The sequence below is a fragment of the Artemia sp. Qi Xiang Cuo genome, chromosome 1, assembly GCF_049724085.1.
Source record: "Artemia sp. Qi Xiang Cuo chromosome 1, ASM4972408v1, whole genome shotgun sequence".
Taxonomy (NCBI): domain Eukaryota; kingdom Metazoa; phylum Arthropoda; class Branchiopoda; order Anostraca; family Artemiidae; genus Artemia; species Artemia sp. Qi Xiang Cuo.
In genome coordinates, this window is record NC_142794.1 from 96,575,146 (window position 1) to 96,599,248 (window position 24,103).

The 24,103-nt window shown below is 36.4% G+C and overlaps 1 protein-coding gene across 2 annotated transcripts in view; it reads left to right on the forward strand.

The window, feature by feature from the left end:
• Positions 1–24,103, forward strand: part of LOC148956965 (uncharacterized) — a 113,193-nt gene that overhangs the window by 5,284 nt on the left and 83,806 nt on the right. For both annotated transcript variants that reach the window (XM_089087963.1, XM_089087969.1), the window contains exon 2: positions 5,284–8,307. In XM_089087963.1, coding sequence (XP_088944089.1) covers positions 5,315–8,307 — 2,993 coding nt within the window. In that variant the 5' untranslated portion in view covers positions 5,284–5,314. The remainder of the gene's footprint in view (positions 1–5,283; positions 8,308–24,103) is intronic.

Here is a 24,103-nt window from a genome sequence, read left to right on the forward strand (position 1 = left end):
CAAGCAAAACTTTCAGTCTCTATTTTGTTATTACCAGGGTTCCAAGGTTCTGTTGAATGTTCCATTGAATACCCAGATCCTTTGCACTAGATATCTTAGGTATCCTCAATGTCTGTCCAAGCTTGAGTTTTACATTTTTTTTTTTTTCTTGCTTTTCCAGGCTTAATTTGAGTTTTTTCAGGTGCATTGGTCAAAATGCATAATTCAACTGTTTTCTTTCTTTTTGGGCTTGGTTTCTTGGCATTGCATTTGGGCAAGGCTTGATTAATGATCTATTATTTTTTTAAGTATGTTATATTTATTTTGTCACATGGAAGATGGTTAGTATGGGCCTAGGCAGTAATTTTTTAAATGCATTTTGCTCTGAATCTGGGATATAAATGCTACAGAATGAAATTCACTGAATCTGCACCAGTAAATAGTGTACCTTGAATATAGTCCCAGGGTACACTACTTAGCTAGGCCCAAGGCACTCCATGAAAAAATGACTTACCAGAGGTTGTACTGTAAGTTAATTTTAGGTCACATTCAAACACATTTTCTTGTAGTCAAATTTTGTTGTATTGAGATAGAGCTAACTTTCTAATTTAAAAAATCAAAAATTATGGAACTATATTTAAATAATAAATCTAAAAATAATTACTATTAGGCTTCAAAAAACTTCATTATTGTTTCATTTGCATGCCTCAACTGCTTTCCCAGATAGCAAGAAGCCCTAAACTATAGTTTTACTGAATATTTCCATTTTATTATAAGTGTGTAAAAAAGGATTGCTTTCAAAAAAGTTTAATGCTTCCTAAATGTGTTAACCAAATTAGCATTTAATGGTGGGTTGTGTTGAATACTGAATGAATAAAATATCTTAATGTTGAACATGGGAAATTGAATGGTTAGATTGACTTTGAATCATTGACCATCTGGAATCACCTTAATCATCTAATATTTGAGAACTTTAAAGCAATCCATACTTGTAGTCCTTTCCAGTTAAAGCTCTCTATTATCTCCTCCCACACTGCTTGTCAAGGTGATATTTTAAATGCTGGGCAAATGGAGTGCAGACAGTTTAGTCCTACATAGTATAGACTGTTTGGTTCCAGTAATTTACTACTTTTCCAGTGTAATATATATTGTGTATACCCTCAATTGTGAGTGTAGCTTTATGAGTTTCCCCTTGTGTAATGATAGCTGACACTTTGGCAGTGACTAGGTTTTTTCAGGATGTGTGAATGATCAACAATCTTTCCTGTTGAGTTGTTAATCATTGATTGTTGACCAACAAAGGTTCTGTTGACCAACAGTGTTAACAGAAGTAACAATTGAAATTGTTGTTTGTAAAGCTTGTTTGCCAAATTAAACTGTAAATTCCAAGGCAAAATATTATATGGGTTGGTACATTTATTATTAGCTTTGCCTTTTGCCTTAAGTAAAATGCTAGAAGGAGCTCTTTTTAAAAGCACCTTTCAGTACCCCTCTAAAAGGTATATGACTAGTTTATTTGTACAAAACTGAAACTTTTTTGGAACTTTTGTCTAACTGTGAAAAGATGCATAAGCAGTGAAAATTACCAAAGTGAAAAGAAGTCCAATATAAATTAATAAAACTATGTTCAAGTGATTCAGGAATGTTGCAATTTTTTCTAGCAATGAAAAAATGCATGTGTTTGTAAATTATTTTTGATCCACAGTTCTGTATAAACAAAATCTGTTCTCATAGTTGTTGATCAGCTCTGTTTTCACACAGAAAAGGCCTACTGAAGATGGAAGAGTTATTTTGAAGTTCCCAAGTCAGCAACATGTTACTACCACATATAGAAAAAGTTCCAAAGCTGTCAGTAGCAGAATTTGACTGAATTCCAAAAGCTGCCAAAACTTTAGCAGCATAACTTTTGTTTTGACAGCTTATCTTTGAGCAAAAAGTATTTGTCTATGCACAAATGGTATTTTCAGACAAAATCTGCCAAAAAATTCAAAAACTGCCCAGTAGCATTGGTACTTTGCTACTCCACTTTTTGCACAGTGCATAGATGTCTGACATCTGTAGACAAGGATATGTAGTTTAATCAAAGAGAATAAAGAGATTCATTGGTTTGTTTTTGTAAAGCACAACTGTAAACCAATCATATTATTCCTCATTTCTGTCAAGAAAAATAGGCTTTTCATTTTTAAATCCAGCTTAACTGACACTGAGCTATAGCAATAGATTCACTGGCTAGCTAGAATCATAATGTATTTGATGCAATTGGTAATTAAAAAATACGAATTATTCTTTACATTATTAACAGACAAAATTATGCAAATATAAGCATAAAGATTTAATAGGTTGGGTTTCAGGGCAAAGGAAACACAGTTAGCCTATATCAAATACTAAATTTAGTATAGCATAGAAAAAGAAAAAAACACATTCATTGGTTTATTATTTAGCTAAATCAAACAATTTGGATGATATTAGGAAGACAAAAATTGCAACGGGAAAGAAGAAAGACAAAGCAATCAAGCTGAAGTCAAGAAATTTCTAGTCATTTTTTTAGAGGTACAAAATGAGTGACATCTTTATTCAGTTTAGGCAGTCTATTGCAAAGAATATGAAATGTAGTCAAGGGAATAGAATACAGCAATATAAAGAAGTGAAGTTTGAAATATTGATGAATTCTAAGAGTTTGAGAAGTAACAGTTCAAAGGAGACTCAACTAGCTCTGTTCCAAAATTGTTTTTAATTGGACACAAATGCTGAAATGTGCTATACAGAAGTTATTTTAATTAATAAACTAATTATCCTACAACCTAGATTCTCCTCTGCCTCCAGAGGTAGCTAAGGCATTCAAAAAAGTGTCCAGTAATCTTTGAAACTAGCTGCTGTGGCAATCTGTTCCTAGTCTAGCTGTAGAAGAGGAATGGAAATCTTGTACATTATTATTGTTTGTACAGTGGAGTATATTTTTGGGTATTTGCTTGTGGTAGGTTCTTTGGATGTTGCTTGGGTATTCTGAAATTGCTTTGGTGTTGCATATGTCTCAAGTAACCCTATCTGGCTTGTTGTTTCTTGCATGCCTGTCTGCTGCTGTAAAAGTTTTCAAAATTAGATTCTCCTCTCTTGCAGTGGACTAATTGCTAATTAAAACAAAAAGTAATTGACAGACTAATAACAGCATAAAGTGTCTATTACTTGTATGGTACCTTTGCACTGACTCCTTTTTTCAATAGACAACCTACCACCAGGGCATATTTATGTTTTTAGTATCACTTGACAAAGCTAAGTTTAATGTTTGCAATGTCTATGGCTGTCTTCAGTGATGCAGACCAAGCATTTGATTAATTATATCTCTTTTGGAGCATATTATTTGAAAACGTCTTCAATTTATCTTCTTTACATTGGTTTATGCTTCTTAAATTTTTGCAAACCATAAGCTAAGCTTGATCTATTTGATAAAAGTCATATTTTTACTTGACAGACAGGAGCTGGTATAAATTTTAATGACTTAGGTATGTCTTAGTTGCCAAAAATTTGCAAGATGTACATGTAGCCTTGAATAGGATCTAAATGTAGTGAGACTCTATTTAGTTCAAGGGAGCAGTTAATATATCATTTATTTAAAAACATGATTTAAAACAGAACAACATTACAACAATGCATTGTAATCCATTTCTTTTAATAGAAAAAGGAAATATTGGGCTCTTCATAATATTGAATTAATTTAAAATACTGAGCAATGCTAATATTGTTCACATTGATTATAAACATTGTGTATTTGCTCCTTGAATCAGTACAAAAGGAAATGGTTAATGGTTCATCAATCATGAGGAGGAATTGTCATTCGAATTTAGTAAAGAAATGGTTATGTTTTGCAAATATATGCATATATTGTTTGTTTAAATCAGGAACACAAATTAGGATGTGTCTGGTGCTTTTTCCATGCTATAGAAGGAATAATCATTTTGATTTGCCAGAGAACTAGATTTAATGTATATTTTGCCAACATTTGTGCCATGAAGAGTAATCTTTTGGAATTGCCTCAGATTATTTATGTAATTATTTACTTGTTTTGCCCCAGAGCACAATGCTAATCACTTGATTTACCTCAGAACTATTTACTGGGAAAGTATTTTGATTTTGGACTGTTGTATGGCAACTTACAGATTTGGTTTGATAATCTAGGTAGTTTTATAGTAGTTTTGGTGCTCGGGTAGTTTTCCAATGGTTGAATCAGTTTTGTTTGATAAAAAATAATCATTACCTTAAATCGCATTGTCCAGCAAAATAAGGAAAGATCCTGTAGAGTTGGTGGTCAGTGACGATGGGGAGTCACTGGTTCGGTGGCGTCCCACTCTGTTTTCCATGGTTTGGTGGACCAATTCTTATCAATGGGGATCTTGAATGCATTGACAGAGGAAGTAGTGACAGCTGCATTGGGAAGACTGTTCCAGGGGCCCACCACTATTGGAGAAGTAGTGGTTGCGGAGTCTGCTGTGAGCTCTCTTTCTGAGCAGCTTCTTACTATGCCCTCTTGTCCTGGATGATTCGTCGAGTTGTAAAGGACTCTGAGAAGAGGAATCAGCATGCAGTAGCTTGTAAGCCATAATGACATACCCCCTCTGCTGTCTGTAGACAAGTGTTGGGAGCTGTAGTTTGTTCAGGCGAGATGGATAGTCGAGGTTCTTGCATCCATCAACAGCTTTGGTTGCGCACCTTTGAACAGACTCTATTTTCTGTTGGTCACTCTTATTCAGAGGCGTGGCAACACACATCCCAAACTCCAGCAATGGTCGCACGAGACCCTTGTACAGCTTCGTCATGACTTTAGATGATCTGCTACGTAATGGATGCTTAATTATTCCGAGGGTCTGAGATGCTTTGGCAACCACTGTTTTTGTGTGTATGTGGGATTTTAATTCTTTATCAATGACTACTCCCAAATCTCTATCAGCTACCAAGGAACCAATTGATTGTCTAGAGCCATCCCCCCACTCATATGGTACTGCCACTTCTCATTCTTTTTCCCAAAATATACTGCCTTGCACTTCTGGATGTTAATCATGTTAAAGTTTAATATGTATTTCTAAATGAAGATAATTTATCTATGTGTGAGTGTGTGTGTGTAGGGGGGGGGGGGGGAGTTGTAGATAATACGTTGTAATTGTTCGAAAACTCCTGGAAACGTTTTTAAGTCAGGGGTCACCAACTCCTCAGCCTTTTAACAAGATTCTAAGCTAAAAAAATAAAGAATGAGGAAAAATAATAACGTTAATAGTCATATAAACATTAATGTTGAGATTTATTATTTTCTAGGAATCCAAAGAGATTGGTATGGTTTGAACAAATGGATGCATCAGAATTTCATGATCTGTTCTTTGGAAGTGGTTGTGATTATCCAACCAATGATACTTCTCAATTTAATAATGAAGAAGTTGCTCAAGATGCATCTACATGGGACTTTGATTTTCAACAGCTTCTTGGTGATGGTCATACTGGTGAACAAAATGAAATGCCAGTTGTGACTCCAACACTTCAACACAACAATCAGTTTTTAAATAGCTCTGTTGATGAGAGTGGAAAAAACTACTTGAAAAGCAAGTCTCACAATGGGAGTGATTTGTCATTGCAGTGTGCACAAGAATTGCCAAGATTCAATACCTTCAGCAAATACCAAGAATCTGGTAGATTTTACAATAATGATACTCCTCTGAGCTTGACAAGTAATATTCTAAGTTTAAATGCTGGTTTTGGAGCTAAACCAGATTTAGGTAGTTATAGCACTAAAAATGGTAACAGCTTCCAAAGCCAGCCAATTACTCAGCATTTTTCAAAGAAGAATAGTCCCTACCAGCAGCCTAATAGCAGTCCATATCAGCCCCTAGCAGCACTTCCTGAAAGTCCATATACAAAACAATTAGAAAGTCCATATGGATCAATGAAATCTGATAGCTCATATAAAGCAATAGAAAGCCCCTATAGTGCAGGGAAGCAAATTGAGTCTTCTTTTGGAGTAACTAAACCTGTTGGTAGTCCCTATAGCTTAAATAACTTCCAAAGTCAGCCCATTACTCAACAATATTCAAAGAAAAGTAGCCCCTACCAACAGCCTACTAGCAGTCCATATCAACCACTAGCAGTACTTCCTGAAAGTCCATATACAAAACAATTAGAAAGTCCATATGGATCAGTGAAATCTGATAGCTCATATAAAGCAATAGAAAGCCCCTATAGTGCAGGGAAACAAATTGAACCTTCTTTTGGAGTAACTAAACCTGCTGGTAGCCCCTATAGCTTAAATAAACCCCTGGAAAGTCCATATAACATGAATAAATCAGTTGGGAGTCCATATGGACTAGCAAAGCCAGTGGAAAGTCCATGCAACATAGGGGTTCCATCTGATAATGTTTACACTTTGACTCAAGAAAGCCCATACAATCCAGTCAAACCTCTAGGAAGCCCTTATTGTGGACAAAAGGGCAGCCCCTATGGTTTTGATCTTATACCTAAATTGGATACAGTCTACCAGTGTGGGAAACCAGTCGAAACTCCTTTTCCAAAGACTATTGAAGGTTCATTTTCAAAATCAGTAGAAAGCCCTTTTTCAAAGTCAGTTGAAAGTCCATTTTCGAAATCAGTAGAAAGCCCATTTTCGAGGCCTATTGAAAGTCCCTTTTCCAGATCTATTGAAAGTCCATTTTCAAGACCAATTGAAAGTCCATTCTCAAAGCCAGCTGAGAGTCCATATAGCTTTCCTAGATCAGCTGAAAGCCAAGCTATATTGTGTCAGTCAGTAGACAGTCCATACAGTATGCCTCAATCAGCAGAGAATCCTATCCTATCTGGCAAACTTATAGGAAGCCCTCACAAATTTTCTAGATCTAATGAACTGCCCAATATCTCTAATCATACATTAGACACTAGTTTCAGCTTGCAAAGTTCTTTAAGTGACAATATGCATCCATCTGAAATAAGTGACAAGCCAATAGAAATGTTGACAGAGAATATCAAATTAAGTAATTTTCAGTTTGAAAAGAACATGGGACTGTTAGACTTGTCAGCAGCCACTTCTGGAAGTTCAGTGTATATTTCTAGTAGTCCCTCTTGTATTCCTAATGATCCCAAAACTTTAGAAATACTAGAAAATAATCTTAGTGATAATTTTGGAGCATCTGAAGCAGATCCAGTGGTTGATGATATAACACATTTGATCAACAAACAAGTCGAAAATTTCACTGCTGAGACTTTAAATGACAGTTTCTGCTCTACAACACCTGATGAATGCAATAAACCAGATGAGTGCAATAAGCCTGTTGAGTGTGATATGATTATTCATGAGTCTCTGAGTTCTTTGCATGCCACTAGCCCTGGTAAAATCATTAATGAAGGAAAGACAAAGGTAGAATCAGAAGATGCAATTGCTTCTCCTTTAGAGCCAGAAGATTTATCTAAGACAACATGTTCTGTGGATGAAAAACTTGAAGTGTTATTCAGAAATGATGAGAAAGCACCAAAAGTTCTTGATCCTATTGATGAGGTTGAGCGCAAGTTGGAAGCTTTGCATAACAGCTCTAAGCTTCCAGTCAAAACAAAACCTTCTACTAATTGTGTAATGGATGTATTCCAAACCCCACCAAGTACTAGTTCTTCTCCCTGTGATTTATTATCGGTTCCTTGTGATAGGAGTAAACTGGTGCAAAATGAAACCAAAACAGATCAATCTTCTAGTGCAATGCTATCTCCTTCCTCTAATGAAGGTGATGTGAATCAAAGAGTTAAAACCTGTTCTTGTATTCTTTGTCAGGAGCATTTTTCAAGAAGGAAGCACAGAAAGAAACGAAAGCGTGAAAATAGTTTACATTTCAAAAGTGAAGTATGTTCAGATAAGGTGGGCATTAAGCTTAAAATATCAAGATCTACTGCTAGTGTATCGTGTATACCACCTATACTTGATCCTCAAGTAATCCTAAGTGAGCCAAATTCAAAACATCAACCTAAATTGAAACCTGAACCAAAATCAAGGCCTCATCCTGATTATAGTCTGATGAAACCAGACTTTCTAAAAAAACCGCTAGTTAAAGAGAAACAGAAGAGATCATCTAGAAAGAAAAGGGCAAAAAAAAGAAAGCCTGATTCAAGTGAAAGTGAATTTGAAGATTGGCCTTTAAAGGATTTGCAGGGTTCAGGTAAACATGTTCCTTGTAATGTGCCTTCAGAAGCCTCTGAGAAAGTGCGTTTAAATCAGCAAAGTCCATGGGCCACCCAATTGCCTCCTGAAATCCTGGAGAGGATTTTCAATGAACTAACAGAAATTGAAGGTTGCCTACCATCCCTTGTAAGGTGAGTGTCTTTTATTTTTAGATACAGTTCCAACCAGCAAAAATGCATGCTTAGAGTAAAGAGATGTAAATTCTTCCTGCCTGAAATTCAAGGTTTCCCTTCAATAATGTGTGAAGGACCTTTTGCTGAAGTCAGAAAATTTGGGCTTAAAAAATATGGTTTATAAGGCATTTGCAGGCTATAATTACACCTGCTACTTCTATTGAATCCCATGAAGGATATAAAACCTGGTGCAAAACCAGAATTGCTGTAGCATAGTGTGCTGTTTTTAAAGGGAAGTCAAGTTTGAAACACATATATGGAGCAATCCTGAATTTTTGGGATAGCTGCATTGACCATTTTTCATCTTATTCAATTTATATTTTCTTTTTATATTTAACATGTTTTCTCAAAACGGATTTTTTCTTGATGGAAATTCGATTCTTTTTCTTCATAGACTTCTTAGAAATGAAATTGTAGCTGCTACTCAAGTGAGCCCTCCCCCTGTACCCATTGCAGAAGTTGTTTTTTGCACCTACTCTCTATCTATTAGACCAAATATTTTACTTGCTTGCAAATCAATGTGTTTTGGTCTTTCTGATGCTCAAAACTTGATACTTTAGAACCAATGTGCTGCAATTTAACTCCTTTTTTATACTGCCTTGAAGTTTTGCAAAGGAGAACTGGTCAGGTTTTAAAAGTGTGATATTGCTTGGCTATCCTTTCTGAGATCCACTTAAGGAATAAAGTAATTGGTTGAAGAAATTTTTTCATTTTAGTATTAGCCAAAGTGACCATTCAAACATATTCTGTATTTCAACTGAGTAGCCTACTTTTGGTGGAATACCTCAAGTTTTAGTTTTTGGGTGTCCAACTTTGGCTGACACCATTCTGAAGGCTGGGCTTTAAGACACAGGCAGAAGTTTGCAGCTACTAATTGATGGTCTGTATTCCCTATCTCAGTGCAATGATATGTTCTACAATTTGTAACTAATGAGAGCCTTCTATAACATAGTCAATCATCTTCTGCGTTCACCCATTGTTGCTATACCATGTTGGCTTATAGATGTCTGTCTTGTGAAACAGAGTGTTGGCAATGACCAATTTGTGCATAGTGCACAGCTGGAGGAGTGGGGTCCCATTTTTGTTAAAAGAGTCAGGGGTAACCAGTCCAACTACAGATTTAAAAGCTCTGCTGGGATTAGATACGGTTGCATTGAAATGGCCCACCAGGGCCAAAACATTGTGAGGGGAAATCTGAGATAGAGCAGAACAGTGGCATATACAGGATTTTCATAGGGGGGGGGGCAAAATAGGTTGATCCAATAAACTTCCATTAGGAGCGAGTTTAATTAACGCAAACTTGTGTTAATTAAGTAAATTACGCTACTTTAGACTAAGTTAGGTGGGCGCCCCCTCGCCCCCTGGATGTGCCACTGGAGCAGATGTCAGAGTTGAGTAGAACTTGTCTTTTTGTCCTCTGGATAGACACTCATTGGTGCATAACACAGAATAATTGACATCTTCCCATGTTTGTGGTTGAAATGGGCAGTGATTAGTTTAGGTTAGGACAGCCCTGTTCAGAGTGATTAGTTGGGGGTTTAAGCCCCATATCCTGTGGCACATGGTCAGCAAACAAAGTTTGCATCCTTCCAGATGAACTCCATTCACCACCACGACCTGATAGGCCACCATTCACCGCCAATAGGTCTAAGCTTATTTCAATTGATTTAATAATCTTTGACATTCAATATGCAATGTACATGTTGTGAATTGTGTTCAAAAGTACTCATTGAAACTGCATAAATCAATTATTTGCTTTTTGGACTTTGGAGCTGAATATGCTATATTTCCTCCTTTTACAGATAGATACTACACAATTTGTTGATCAATCCTTGACATAATCAATCACCACATTGAAAAGTTCAGGAGCAGCAACACAGCCACGCCTTACATCAGTATCTATTTTGAATAGTGGGTTTTGGTGACCATTAACCTGGACAGAGCTTTTTGTACCAGTGTAGAGTACCTTGAACAGGCAGCAGTATTTATTAGGGAGACCCATTCATTTTAGTATCAGCCAAAGTGACCATTCAAACCTATTCTGAATTTCAACTGAGTAGCCTACTTTTGGTGGAATACCTTAAGTTTTAGTTTCTGGGTGTCCAACTTTGATTGGCGCTGTTCTAAAGGATGGGCTTTAAGACACAGGCAGAAGTTTGCAGCAACTAATTGATGGTCAGTATTCCCTATCTCAGTGCAACAATATGTTCTACAATTTGTAACTGATGAGAGCCATCTTTGGTTGAGTATGACATAGTCAATCATCTTCCGTGTTCACCCGTTGTTGCTATACCATGTTGGCTTATAGATGTCTTATCTGTGAAACAGGGTGTTGGCAACGACCAATTTGTGCATGGCGCACAGCTGGAAGAGTGGGGTCCCATTTTCGTTAAAAGAGTCAGGCATAGTCAGTCCAATTACAGATTTAAAAGCTCCGCTGGGGTTAGATACAGTTACAATGAAATCGCACATCAGAGCCAAAACATCGTGAGGGGAAATCTGAGATAGAGCAGATCAGTGGCGGATGCAGAATTTTTTAGGGGGGGGGGCAAAATAGGTTGATCTAATAAACTCATTAGGAGCGAGTTTAATTAACACAAACTTGTGTTAATTAAGTAAATTGCACTACTTTAGACTATATTAGGGGGGTGCTCCTTGCCCCCTGAATCCGCCACTGGAGCAGATGTCAAGAGTTGAGTAGAAGTTGTCTTTTGTCCACTGGAGAGACACTCATTGGTGCATAGCACACAATAATCGACATCTTCCCATGCTTGTGGTTGAAGTGGGCATTGATTAGTCTATCCAATATTGGATTGTGGGATATGAGGCATTTCTTTGCCTTCTTGTTTAGGAGCAGGCCTACACTGCTGCTTCAACTGGAGGTTTAACCTGACCAGATCATCCTGTGACCTGTACTGGCGATTTCTTCATTGCCTGATCATGTCAGGCGTGTTTCTGTCATTCCTAGTATCTCAATCCCACATCTCAACATCTCCAGTCTGGAGAAGGTCTTTAGATCAGGGGTTACTCATGGTTAAAATATTCAAGGTGGCTATTCTCAGCCCATGTTGGTCAGAAAGGGTCAACGGATGTCCAGGGGCGTGCCGAGGTTGTGATGAATTAAAACCGATAAAATCTGAAGCTTGAGTAACATTTCTTTTTGTTGCAATTATTTTCAGGAGGAGAGTTGCAATCCCAACCGCCCCTAGGCCTGGGTTCTGATTAAGAAAACTTTGGGTGGGCTCCACTCAAGCCTGTGATGTTAGGGCAGCCAGCCATGCTCAGAGCAATTAGTTAGGGGTTTAAGCCCCATATCCTGTGGCACATGGTCAGCAAACAAAGTTTGCATCCTTCCAGATGAACTCCATTCACCACCACGACCTGATAGGCCACCATTCACCACTAATAGGTCTAAGCTTATTGCAATTGATTTTGTAATGTTTGGTATTCAATATGCAATGTACATGTTGTGAATTGTGTTCAAAAGTACTCATTGAAACTGCATAAATCAATTATTTGCTTTTTGGACTTTGGAGCTGAATATGCTATATTTCCTCCTTTTACAGATTGATACTTCTTGGTACACTGTATATACCAGTAAGCTAATCATATTTTTGGTTGGTTTCAAATGTCCCATGGGGTTGTGAGACCATCTTTTTTTTTTTTTTTTTTTTTTTTTTTTTTTTTTTTTTTTTTTTTTTTTTTGCAAGAAATTCATTTTGATGCTTGAACAGCTTTAGATAGAGCACACTAATTATGGTTTTTCAATAAGTTTTCTTAATTATTATGAGCCTTAAGTAGGATACATGACTGAGGAGAGCTCTGTAAACTTGAACTAGGATTAGTTTATTAAACCTCACATAAAATTTTAAATGTAAGAATGTGTGCCTGAAATCATGTTCAAATGCTGTGAAACTTAAAGAGAACCTAGAGCGCCTTAAAAAAATAATATGTTAGCCTACTTTACTTCATTTCGTAATTAGTTATCATCTGGGAAGATTTGCTTTGGTTTTCCAGGCTGAAATATTTGGAAGAAAACAAACTGCTAGAAAACAAATTATGTCCTGGTCATCCTCTTGGGTTGCCTTAGGGTCATCTTCTTTGCACGTTGACGGGTCAGCTCTCTGTAGGATGGGTGGCTATCTTGCTTGCTTTCAAAGTTGCAGGATTTCTGAAGTTGCCTCGCAATCTCTTCCTTGGTATGCCAGGGCGGCGGCTGCTGTGTACTCTACTTTCAAAAATAACTTTCAGAAGTTGCAATTTCTCCATCTTGTGAATGCAAACCCTAATATCTAAGTCGTTGTGGACGCACTTTCCGGAGTATTGCTGTTTTTCGCTTTGGCTGTTCCCAAAGTTCTTGGCTAGAGACTACTTTGAGGTATGTTGTAGTGGCTGTTCGGGCAACATTTTGTTTCAAATACTGAAATTTTTCGCTAGTCCTCCAGTTTCAGAGTTCACGTCTCGCAGGCGTATAGGGCAACAGGGACAATTAAGGAATCAAAGAGTCATTGATTTATTTGTATTGATAGATGTTTATTCTTCAAGAGGTGGGGGAGCCTCTTGAAGCTTGCACTTCCAAATGCAAGTCTTTTCTTTTTATGTCATCACTGCAACTATTATCCGATCGCAATAGACTCCCTAGTTATACGAATTGGGTGACTGATTCAACCTTTTCGCCTCTTATTGTGACATGAACAGGAGATGGGCTGGGATCTCTCATTGTTCACATGACTTTTGTCTTCTTTGGATTAATGGTCATACAGAAGCTTTTTGCTGTGGATTCTAGTTCAGAAGCTTGGGCCTGTAATCTAAGTACAGTTTTAGCAAGCATAGTGAGGTTGTCAGTATAAGCTAGGGTTCTTATGGAAACTGGTAATGTTCAGGCCTGTTTTATTTTCTAATAGGTATAGGATAGTGTGCAAGAAAAGCTTGAATAATTGGGGAGAAAGTATGCCACCCTGAAGCACACCTGAAGCTGTTGCAAACTATTTTGTATGGGCTTCCAGGGTCTGAACGTAGCTGCGGTGGTTGTCGTACATATTTTGAATAATATTGATTAAATTTTCGGTCACACAATAGTGTGCCCAAACATGCCATAGTCCGTTTTGCCGTACAAAATCAAAGGCCTGTTTGAAATCAATTAATAGTTGGATTTCTCTTCCGAACTCAAGTTACTTTTCCCTAAGTTGTCTCAGAGCAAAAATTTTATCCCTGGATGATTTTCCAGGGTGGAAACTGGCGTGATAATCACTGATGATGTGGTCTGTATATGGTCTCTGATTTGGTTTACGAGAACCTTTGTTAGAATTTTATCTGGGTGACTGGTGAGGCTAATGGGTCAATAATTTTCGCAGTCGCTTCTTTTGCCTTTCTTATGGAACGGTACTATCGCCGCTTTTGCCCATGCTTTTGGAAAATGGCCTGTTGTCCAAACAGCAGCAACAACTTTATGAAGGATTTTCTCTAGCATTGTAAAACCAACTAAGTATTTCAGCAGGTATACCATCAACGGCCTGGGGATTTGTTATTCTTGAGCCTGCAGATGGCATCTTTCGCCTCAATCAATAACGGTGAAGGATTGTGGTCGCACTCCAATTTGGGAAATCCTGATAGTACAGTAGGGTTGCTCATAAGGAGCAAAATCTAAGTCAGAACAACTGATTAAGACGTCTCTTATTCTAGCAAATTGATAGTTTTTTCAGTATTTAGTTAGTAAAATATTATGATTAATAATTAAACTTATCCAAATCCCAAGTTTCCCACAGTACCATATTGGGAGTACCACGGACATCAACATGAAATAATTTTCTGTCCTCTTGCTCTATCCTAAGTCTATTTTTGCCTGAAAACCTGGATTTCCCACGGGTTTTCTTTTGGTTGTTTCAAACTTGTGAAGTTTACAAGCCACACGCAAAAAAAAAAAAAACAATGGAGGAGCTGTTACCACACATAACATTCTCTTTGGCTTCTGATGTGCAACACCCATAGAACGAGAGGTAGGGGAATAAAGAGGCACACAAATATTTTGGTATCTTTAGGATCTTGGCTAATCTTTACTAATCCAACAAGACATTTTTCGTTTTTTTCCCATTTTTCTAAAGAGAGAAAGAGCATCTTTGTGGCAAACATGAAATACAGACTTTTCTTATCCCAAATACATGAGAAGCAAATAATAGGCACCTGTACCAAATAGCAGAATGTGGAAACCCATCTTTGCAGAGGTGATCAAAGCACGATGGACCGGGTAACCAGGGAAATTTGAACCTGATTTTTCTCTAATGTGTACCACAGCACTAAAGTTGTCAACCCTAAAAATTTTCTAAATGGTGTTTCGCTTGAACGGATTTTTGCACGAAGATTGATGTCATATACTTTCATCAGTTCATTAAAGACTATTTGTCTTCTTTTTCGAATTCGTATGTAGAAGCTTTTGCATAATCTTATCACCAGAATAGCATTTCAAGCCCTCCAGTGTGTTGCTGCTTCTGAGTTCAAACTCAAGTTCCGTGTTACTAAGCTGTGATCAACCCAACTGCGCCACTATAGGCATATAAATAACAGTTGTATTGAGAAAGTCATTTTATTTGACAGTGAAAAACAAAAATGTCTCTGGATTTTTCAGTCAAATACACATTGGCCGTCTTCAGCAGATGAACTAAAATAATGCAATATAACATCGATATTTGTATAAAACAAGAAATTACTTACGTATTGTTTAACGCCCTTATTTTCGCAAACGTATTTATGGATACAAATCTCTTAAGGAAACTCGAAAACTTCTTGGTTCACAAGTTGATTTTTTGTTTCCCCGGACCAACTTTCTACTATCAATAACTAAAAAGGAGCAAAGGAAAAGTTCTGATTTTTTTGGTAAGATGACCAGCTAATCATTGTAAAATCTTGACAATCTTTCGATTTTAGTCCAACTTCGATTTGAAAAGGGTCTGTTATTGCTTGACAGTTAGAACAGTGGTTCCCTGTCGAAAGCAGAAATATGGCTTGATGGAAAGAAATAATGGCTAGCTACATAACTTGTGATAGTCGTCTCCAAGATAGACAATAATTCACCTCTTTGACTCACACACTCCAGACTCAGGCTCAATTAGAATTACTTACTCAATTACTTTACAAAATATAATGTCATATTAGTGAATCCAGCATGAGTTCCACACTTTTTGTAATACACAGTGGAGGTTGGCCCTTACCGCGTTCTAGCAGTAGTCTGGTACCGGCAGACATTGAAAAGGAAGCATGACAAGACCAAAGTGTTGCTCCTGCAACACAAAATAATGTTAAATTAGCAATTTTAACAAACATAATAATTCAATAAATAGGCTACAGTTAATACATGGCAAAAAAGTCAAAGAATATCAAATTTCTTTAAATATTTTGGTAGTACAAAGCATATAGGCCATTCCAGATCAAAACTGCAGGATATGACAGTTTCATTTATCGAACTGGGCGTAATAAGGAATCCTAGTTGCAGTGATAGCTTCAACCTAGTAAAGAGCAAACCATGGCCCATAGTAGCTCGAAGCTTAAAAAGCATTGCACTATCGGGATTGGCCTGGTTGATAATCTTATACAGGATAAATTACAATACCCCACCTTGAACAGCAAGTGAAAGGGTATTTTTGCATTTTACTGACGTGTCTCGTTTTTCCCTTTGCGGCCAGTGAGACACAGGAAAATAATTGAAAGCTCTTTGAGGGTTCATTTGAAAGCCAATTTTTATATCTGCGTGCTTTTCATAAATTTGACTTGATGATATCAACATATGCCTTATGACACACAAATGTCAATTTTGATGACCTATCCGGAGTGAAAAGTCTGGAAGCACGAAAAGGGTACCATTTAATGTCCATGGCGGAAAATTCTAAACCTGAAGTTCATATTGCCCCCTTCTGTTCACCCCCTCCTAACCTCCCTAATGACTTTATAAATTATGTGCTGAACTAGCAAGCTATTGCAACATCATAGAGAGATGTTTGGTGGCTCAGCTCAATTCTAAGATCTTGATCATGTCAACATACTTTCTGTGGATTCATCTTGATAAAATCTTCGTAAAAAGCGACGTGGGACAAACATAACTCTTTGTTGCCACTTCTCGAGTCAAAAGACTGGGAAGCATATAGTGTACCATTATAATCTTTATGGGTGAAAATCGTTTACAGCTCCCTCTCTTGTAAAATTTTCCTCCCAGCCCCCTTAGTAAGGAAAATTACTAAAGATGTTATAAAAAAGATGTCGAATTAAAAAAGTGAATGCATTCTATCTTGAGGAATCATTGTGCACATATGTGTGTATGCGTTTTTCTTCGAAAACAACACTACATTTTTTCTCAAAATTTGTATAGCAACATTTTTCTATGTGAAAAGACGATATAAATAGGTCAGGACTTTGGAGAAAATTTGTTTAAAGTCTTAGTTTTGGGGAAAAAACATACTTCACATAAATGACGTCACAGAAACTTCAAATAGCTATTATAAATTTTGCTGATGATGAGTGTCAGCGTTAAATATTGAAATATGCATTAAAATTTAATTTGATTGCTGATAGTGTTGAATAATTTGTCAGCATGGATATGCAAAAGGTTTGCCAAATAAAGTAGAATGAAATTAAAGCTATTAAAAAAAAGTCTTTTCAGCAAGCGAAACTTGGTCCCTTGACGGATGGTTAAGGATAACAAGTGTTATCTATGTTTTTCTTAACAGTATTAGTTAATTACGAAAATAATCTTTTGAAAAATTGCTCTAAGTGCTGATTTTTTTTTCTTCCAGCACTAGAGTGGAACCGGAGAGTGGGAGAAGCCTATTTAAAGGCTCAAAATCAAATCAGAATCTCCTATATTATAAAACGCTTAGACGGTCCTGATTCCTGTTTTTTTTTTTTTTTTTTTTTTGTTAAGACAATAGGGCTCATTCGACAGCTAATATTTATATGTATAGGCACAGTATAATTTTTTCTTGACAAAACCAGCATAGGGTGGCATAACAAAATTTTTTTTTGCACCTTGTCCAAAAATCCTTAATCGGATGGCTATATGTCCTTCTTGAAGGCTCCCCCATCCAGTTCCTTATTAAGTGAAAAATGGAAAACGACTTGAGAAACTGTATAGTAAAAAAAAATGTTTCATTCAAATTCAAAGCTTATTCACAAATAAAGATAAACACTTGTTACCATGTGTTACCAGGCGTGGTTTTGCTAGCAGGGTTTCGCTTCCCTGTCCGTCAAGGTGTGCATTAATGGGTGACAAATTTTGACTTCACATACAGGCTCGTCATTTAGTGGCAGGAGTAGGGTGCCGAGCCCCTTGATCTGGAGAACTTCCTTATTCTAATCCTTTGGATGTTTTTCATGTTACTAAGATTTTAATATCGGATTTCCTAAAACAGTAGTCCAAGAAGCAAAAGCAATGAAATTTCACTTTCTTAAAAGAAGTTAAAAATTCTTTGCATTAGCGGGGCTGAAAAATGCGCATCCTAGTTTCTTAGTTTCTACACATCCAAAATTCTTCTAACGTCAGTCAGTTTTCTAAAACCTGTTTATGTTTCGTAAAGGATAATATTTCATAAATAACTGACATTTTAATCTACAAGTACTCAAAGATACCAATTATAATAGACCCATTGAACTCTTCACTTGACAAAGTTGCAGCTGATTTTAAATGTTAAGGTTTTTTTTATTTGATGCAACATTCCTTTTGAACACTCCCTGAAAGCTTCGACTAAATACCCTTATTTGTTTCTGAGATACTGCATATACGCTGTTTTAACAAAATGGATGAAGATAGTTTGTTTTAACTTAGTTCAACATCCCCCTCAACTTTCCTATAGAGTCTAAACCTAATACCCTAAGTCGCTCCTGTGATAGTGCAGATACACCCTTTCGACAACATTGGTGTGTATGGTATCTTTTAATCTAGTTCTGCATTCCCCTCTAAAATCCATGAATTCTTCAATTTAATTCCCTTAGACGTTCCCAAGATATTACACGTATGCTATTTTGACAAACTGGATGTGCTTAGTTCTTTTGATGTTGTTCAATAGCTCCCTCGGCATTCCCTGAAAGTTTAAAACTTAATACCCTCAGCCCTTTCTGAGATATTACTGGTACGCCCTTTTGACAACCTGGAAACAAATAGTATCTTTTGATTTAGTTCAATACATTTTTGATATTTTCAAACTAATACCATAAGCTGTTGGTGACACATTGCAGATACGCCCTTTTGACAACTCGGTTGCTGTATTATCTGTTGATTCACTTCATGATTCTTCTTAAACTTTCCATGAAGGTTCTAATTTAATGCCCTTTGCTGTTCCTGAGTTACTACCGATTCGCGATTTTAACAGCCATGATGCAAATGGTATCTTTTGACTTAATTTAATATTCCCCTCTATATTTTCAGAAATTTTCGACTTAACACATGCCTTCTCAAGACCAGAACATAATTTGGGCCTTACTGAAAAACAAACAAAAAAAAAACAAATTACCGTGGATTGTCAGTTTAATTTACATATACTGATATTTGTTCCTTAAAGTTTTGACAATTTTTTATTTATGAAAGTAAAAAAAGTGAAAATATTTCAAACGTCTTTTGTTTTCAGTAAAGCACAAATTGTGTTCTAGTCTTGAGAAGGCATGGGGGTTATCAGCCCTACTTTTGTTAATTTTTGTTCGTTTTGAGTTTGACTCGGCTATTTATTGTAATTTCTGTCCGTTCGGAGTTTCATTTATTTATTAATAGTGGTTTGTGGTAGTTTTACGCTTGGAAGATTATTTGACTTTATTTTTGCTCATTATTGGTGTAATGGAGCTCTTTACTTTTCTTTAAAAAAAGTTTTTTGTGGAAAAAGTTTTTTAAATTAATTTCTGTTCGATTTAATTGACATAGTCTTTTTCATGGAAAAAATAATATTTACATCTTTTCAGTTTTTTTTTCTATAATAATCCATAATATGGGCAGCTATTTGTATGTTGTAGAAACTTTCTCAAAATTTTTTAATCCTGACACAAACAGTATTTTTTAATTTAATTTTATAGCTTTTGAATTTTACCTGAAAAATGAAACTTAATATTATTCCCAAAAGTTTTTTTCTATGCTCTTTGACGACCTGGATACGCTTACACTCTTTTTATTTATTTAAATTGTAAAAGCAGAAGTAGTAATAGTAGTATCCCCAAAAGTTTCAACTTAATACACCCGGTCATTCTCAATGTACTGCTGAGGTGTCTTATTGGCAACCATAACTACAATGCCTTTTGATTTATTTTAAAACAACATTTAGTTTTAAAGCATAATGGGCAAGTTGTATAATTGTGGCGGGTTGACATGTAGCGGGTTCGTCATACATCATAGGCACTGCCTATGATGTATGACGAACTTGTATCTCTTACCGGATTCCCGCAGGAAGCGACGTGTGAAAAGCAGTAAAAGTGTTTATATACCTGGAATACCGAGAATAATGGACACTTGATTTGGGTAATTTGGACGCTGATGTCCATTACACCCTTGGTTGTTCAAATCAGAAAAAGAAGAGTAGATGACTGAGCTTTTTTTTTTTTTTTTTTTTTTATGCATTAAAAATGTTTTGAATATATATAACAATTAGGTATGCATCGTTAACTTATGCAATATTCAGCTACTTCTTAAAGTAATCACAACTACGGTACTTGATGTCAAATCGGGAGAGGTTCATTTGAAGAGCAAGTTGTCCTTTTTATCGCTGAGTACCACGAGTAAAGTTTGGAGTTCCTATATCATTTATCTGTTAGCGCCGACTAGCAAAAATTCTGATCTGTCGACAGCATTAAGGTTTTTCGAATCATTGAGCGCTGGGCTAAACCTCACCTTTTTTTTTAATGGTAATGTGATTGAAAAAATAGAGCCAGCTGAAGATTTAGGAATTTTTTTATACAGGGAATTACTCTGGACGGAACATATTAAAAACAGGATAAATCCAGCAAAACTTTAATTAAAAAAATTAATGTGTGTAGCTAAATGTACTTGGGGGCTAAAACCTTGTGCTCTAAAAGGTTGTACCGGTCGGTTACAACAGCACGATTCTATAGGCGGTCCCTGTATGGCTTCCATCATTCAAGAAAAAATATATTGTACGAATGCTAAATTAAGTTCAAAGGCTTTCTCTAATTTTAATTACAAAATCCTTCCTCACCGCTCAAAATGATGTTATGACAGCGTTAGTGGGAGTTTTACCAATAGGTTTGAGAGCTAAAGAATTAGCAATGATGCGTTATGCAAAAAGAAGCAGACCAGAATATTGGCCAGAATTTTCTACACCAGTCGTCAAAATATCTAGTAGGGCAAAGTCACTCAGTGTATATACAGATGAGATGGTAAAATATATTTTGAATTTTGAACCAGATGACATCTCGCTCCCTTTTTCTTAGATAAGCGTTTATTGAAAAGCACTCTCTATGAAAAATGGTATTATATTAATAGGTAGGCTATATTAATAATGGCATATTATCAAGTTTTTTATGAATAGAGTGAGCTCATGGCCTTTACAATTCTTCTCACCAAAAGGTCATTTAATATCTGCATCTAAAATGAATATTAGACACCAGCTAAAGTATATTATAATTGGAAATAGTCGAGTAAATTATTTCTTAAATAAAATTGGAAAGGCGAATGTGCAGATTGTGAAAGAAGTGTAAATGTAGAAGTGGAGAATGTGCTTGTTCATGATGGACTACGTTCGTCCAGGATGTCAAAAGGGTGTTTCCGCGATACCGTAAGAATGACTAAGGGATCATAGAAACGAGTAATCACTGAAAGTTCAAACTTTCAGTGATTTTTGAAGGTATGTTGAACTAAACCAAACAATATGTGTGTCTTCCTTTTGAGAAGGTCGAATCTGCAACATTTAAGAAATGATGGAGGATATTAAGTTGAGGGTGTTAAATTGTCACTTTCAGTGCATGTTCAGTGAAACCAAAAGACACTGTGTGCATATCCATATTCTAAAAATTTCCATCTACAATATAGCTGAAACTTCTGAGGGTATCAAGTGAAAACTTTCAGGGTATGTCGGAACAAATCGAAGGACACTAGGTGCACCCAGGTTGTCAAAAGGGCATATCTGCGGTATGTCAGGAAAAGCTAAAGGTTTCAAGTAGGAACATACGGGAAATATTTTTTTGGGGGATGGGGTATTTAACTAAATCAAAAGAAACTATGTGTATCCAAGCTGCTAATAAGGTATATATGCAATATCCCAGGAACGGTCAAGGTCATTAAGTTGAAAATTCCAGGGAATATCGAACTAAATCGAATGAGTTTGTCCAAATGGCATAGATGCAATATCTCAGCACTAGCTGAGGTATTACATTTGAACTTCCAGGGCTTGTTGTTGGGGGTTTTAAACTAAATTATAAGATACGATGTGCATCCATGTCCTCCAAATCCGTGTCTATGATACGTCAGGAACGGCTAAAGGTATTAAGTTGAAGCTTGTCGAGCAAGAGGTTGAACTAAATTAAAGGAAGCTTTGTGCATGCAGGTTTTCAAAAGGGTGTATATGAATAGCTTAGAATATTATGTATTCAGGGAATGCTGAGGGGTTGATAAAATGAATGAAAAAAAACCATGCGTATTCGGGTGGTGAAAAGGACGTTTCTGCCGTATCTCAGAAATAGCTAAGGTTACTAACTTGAAATTTTCAGGGAATGGTTGAACTAAATCTGGAGACTTGCGTCATTGTTGTCAAAAGAAGTACCTCATTTAATCGCCTAAGTGTATCAATAGAAAATTTCAGAGAATATTAAGAAATATTCTATTAAATTAAAAGACACAATATAGCCTACTACCAGGTTGTAAAAAAGCTTCATCTGCAATGGCCCAGGAACGACTAAGGGTATTAAGGTGAACTTTCAGAAAATATTGGGGAGATTTGAACCTCCTCGAGGCGCTATTGCAGCGAGAAGTTGTCGAAAGGGTGCTTCTGCTATACCCTAGAAATGGTTAAGGATGTTAAGTTGAAGTTTTTAGGTATTGCTTAGGGCTATTGAACTAAAAGTATCCAAACACTAATTGTATCCAATTATTTCAAAAGGGCGCATCTGTAATATATCAAGAACAGTTAAAGGTATTAATTTGAAACTTACATGGCACGTTGAGACGGACGGTAAAATAAATCATAATGCACTATCCATGTGTCGAAAGGGTTTGTCTACAATACTTGTGGAACAGCTAAGGATATCAAGTTAAAACTTTCTAGGAATTTTGAGTGGGGTGTTGAACTAAATCAAAATACACTTAATGTATCAAAGTGGTCAAAAGGATGCATCTACATATATCAGGAACGGCCAAGGGTATTTTGTTTGAAAATTGGGGGCTTGTTTAGTGGGATGTTGAATTAAAAAAAGTCACCATGTGTAGCGATGAAATTTTTATGTGGCTGTAAAGAAAGTGTGGCTACAAAAGAAAGGGACTGGGCTTAATTGTGGTCATAAATATTGACCGCGTCAAAGGTAATATTATGCCCAAAGGTCTTGAACTTACACCTTATAAGTTCTCCGATAGTGCCGCTTCTAGCGCTAAAGATCGTGCCAACAAGGCCTACGCCACCCTCAATTAATGAGAGAAAATAGAATGTGTAGCCATATGAATGTGACCTCTTTTCCTTGAGCTATCTGGAGATCAGATTCCTTGGGAACGTGCCTTGGAGATATGCGAACTAATTACCTGTCGTTACACAGTGGTTACACAGTGGGAACAGCAGTGGGTCACTTCAAAATGACAACAGCGGTGACTGAGATACAACAATGAAAGAATTGTAAAGATCGTACGCCGAAATAATTCTATCTAAATGGTCCTGACTCTCATTTACGAATCCCTCCAAAAAGCACTTCTACCCCATTATCAAACGTAGTTTTTTTGTACTGCGCTCTAAGAACTGGCTCACAATTGGCTGAAGTGGTCCAAGGATGCGAACCCTTCGTCCAATAAAGTCTTTTAATATTTCTGATGATTCAAACGTTCACACGGTTCTTATAATTTAAACTTCCTTAGAGATATATGTGTAGCATCTTTTTTATTACCACTATCTTAGCGAAATCGAAAGCTTGGATAGCGCCGTTCTTTGTCTGAGGCTAACTGCAGTTTTTCTCTTTGCTGATTGAGGACTTTTCTTTCTTTTTGAAACTAGATTTAAACTTAATTAGAGAAGTCGGAATTATCTTTAGAAAGAAGGAACTTTATTTTTGTATTTTAAATATATCGCATGTTACTCACGGTACATATTACCCTTCCCATTATTTAATGACGTCCCGTCATTAGTACTTGCTTGCCTTTGGGCTTTTTGAAATGTTCGCAATTTATTAACTGTTTATTCTACATAATTCATGTTTATATTTTGGCTTACTCAGGAGTGCTAAAAATTTTCTCTATTACTCTTCTTATTTTATTCTACGTCTCTATCTAAAATTCATCTACCGGACTAAGATTATTCATGGTTCTAGGGTAGCTACTATACTAAAGATTTTTTTTCTACATCTAACACTGATTACTTTTACATTTCCAACAAGGTTGGGGCTATTCTACCTACAGGCCGCGCCATGTGTAGCGATGAAATTTTTATGTGACTATAAAGAAAGTGTGGCTATAAAAGAAAGGGAATGGGCTTAATTGTGGCCATAAATATTGACCGCGTCAAAGATAATATTATGCCCAAAGGTCGTGAACTTACACCTTATAAGTTCTCTGATAGTGCCGCTTATAGCGCTAAAGATT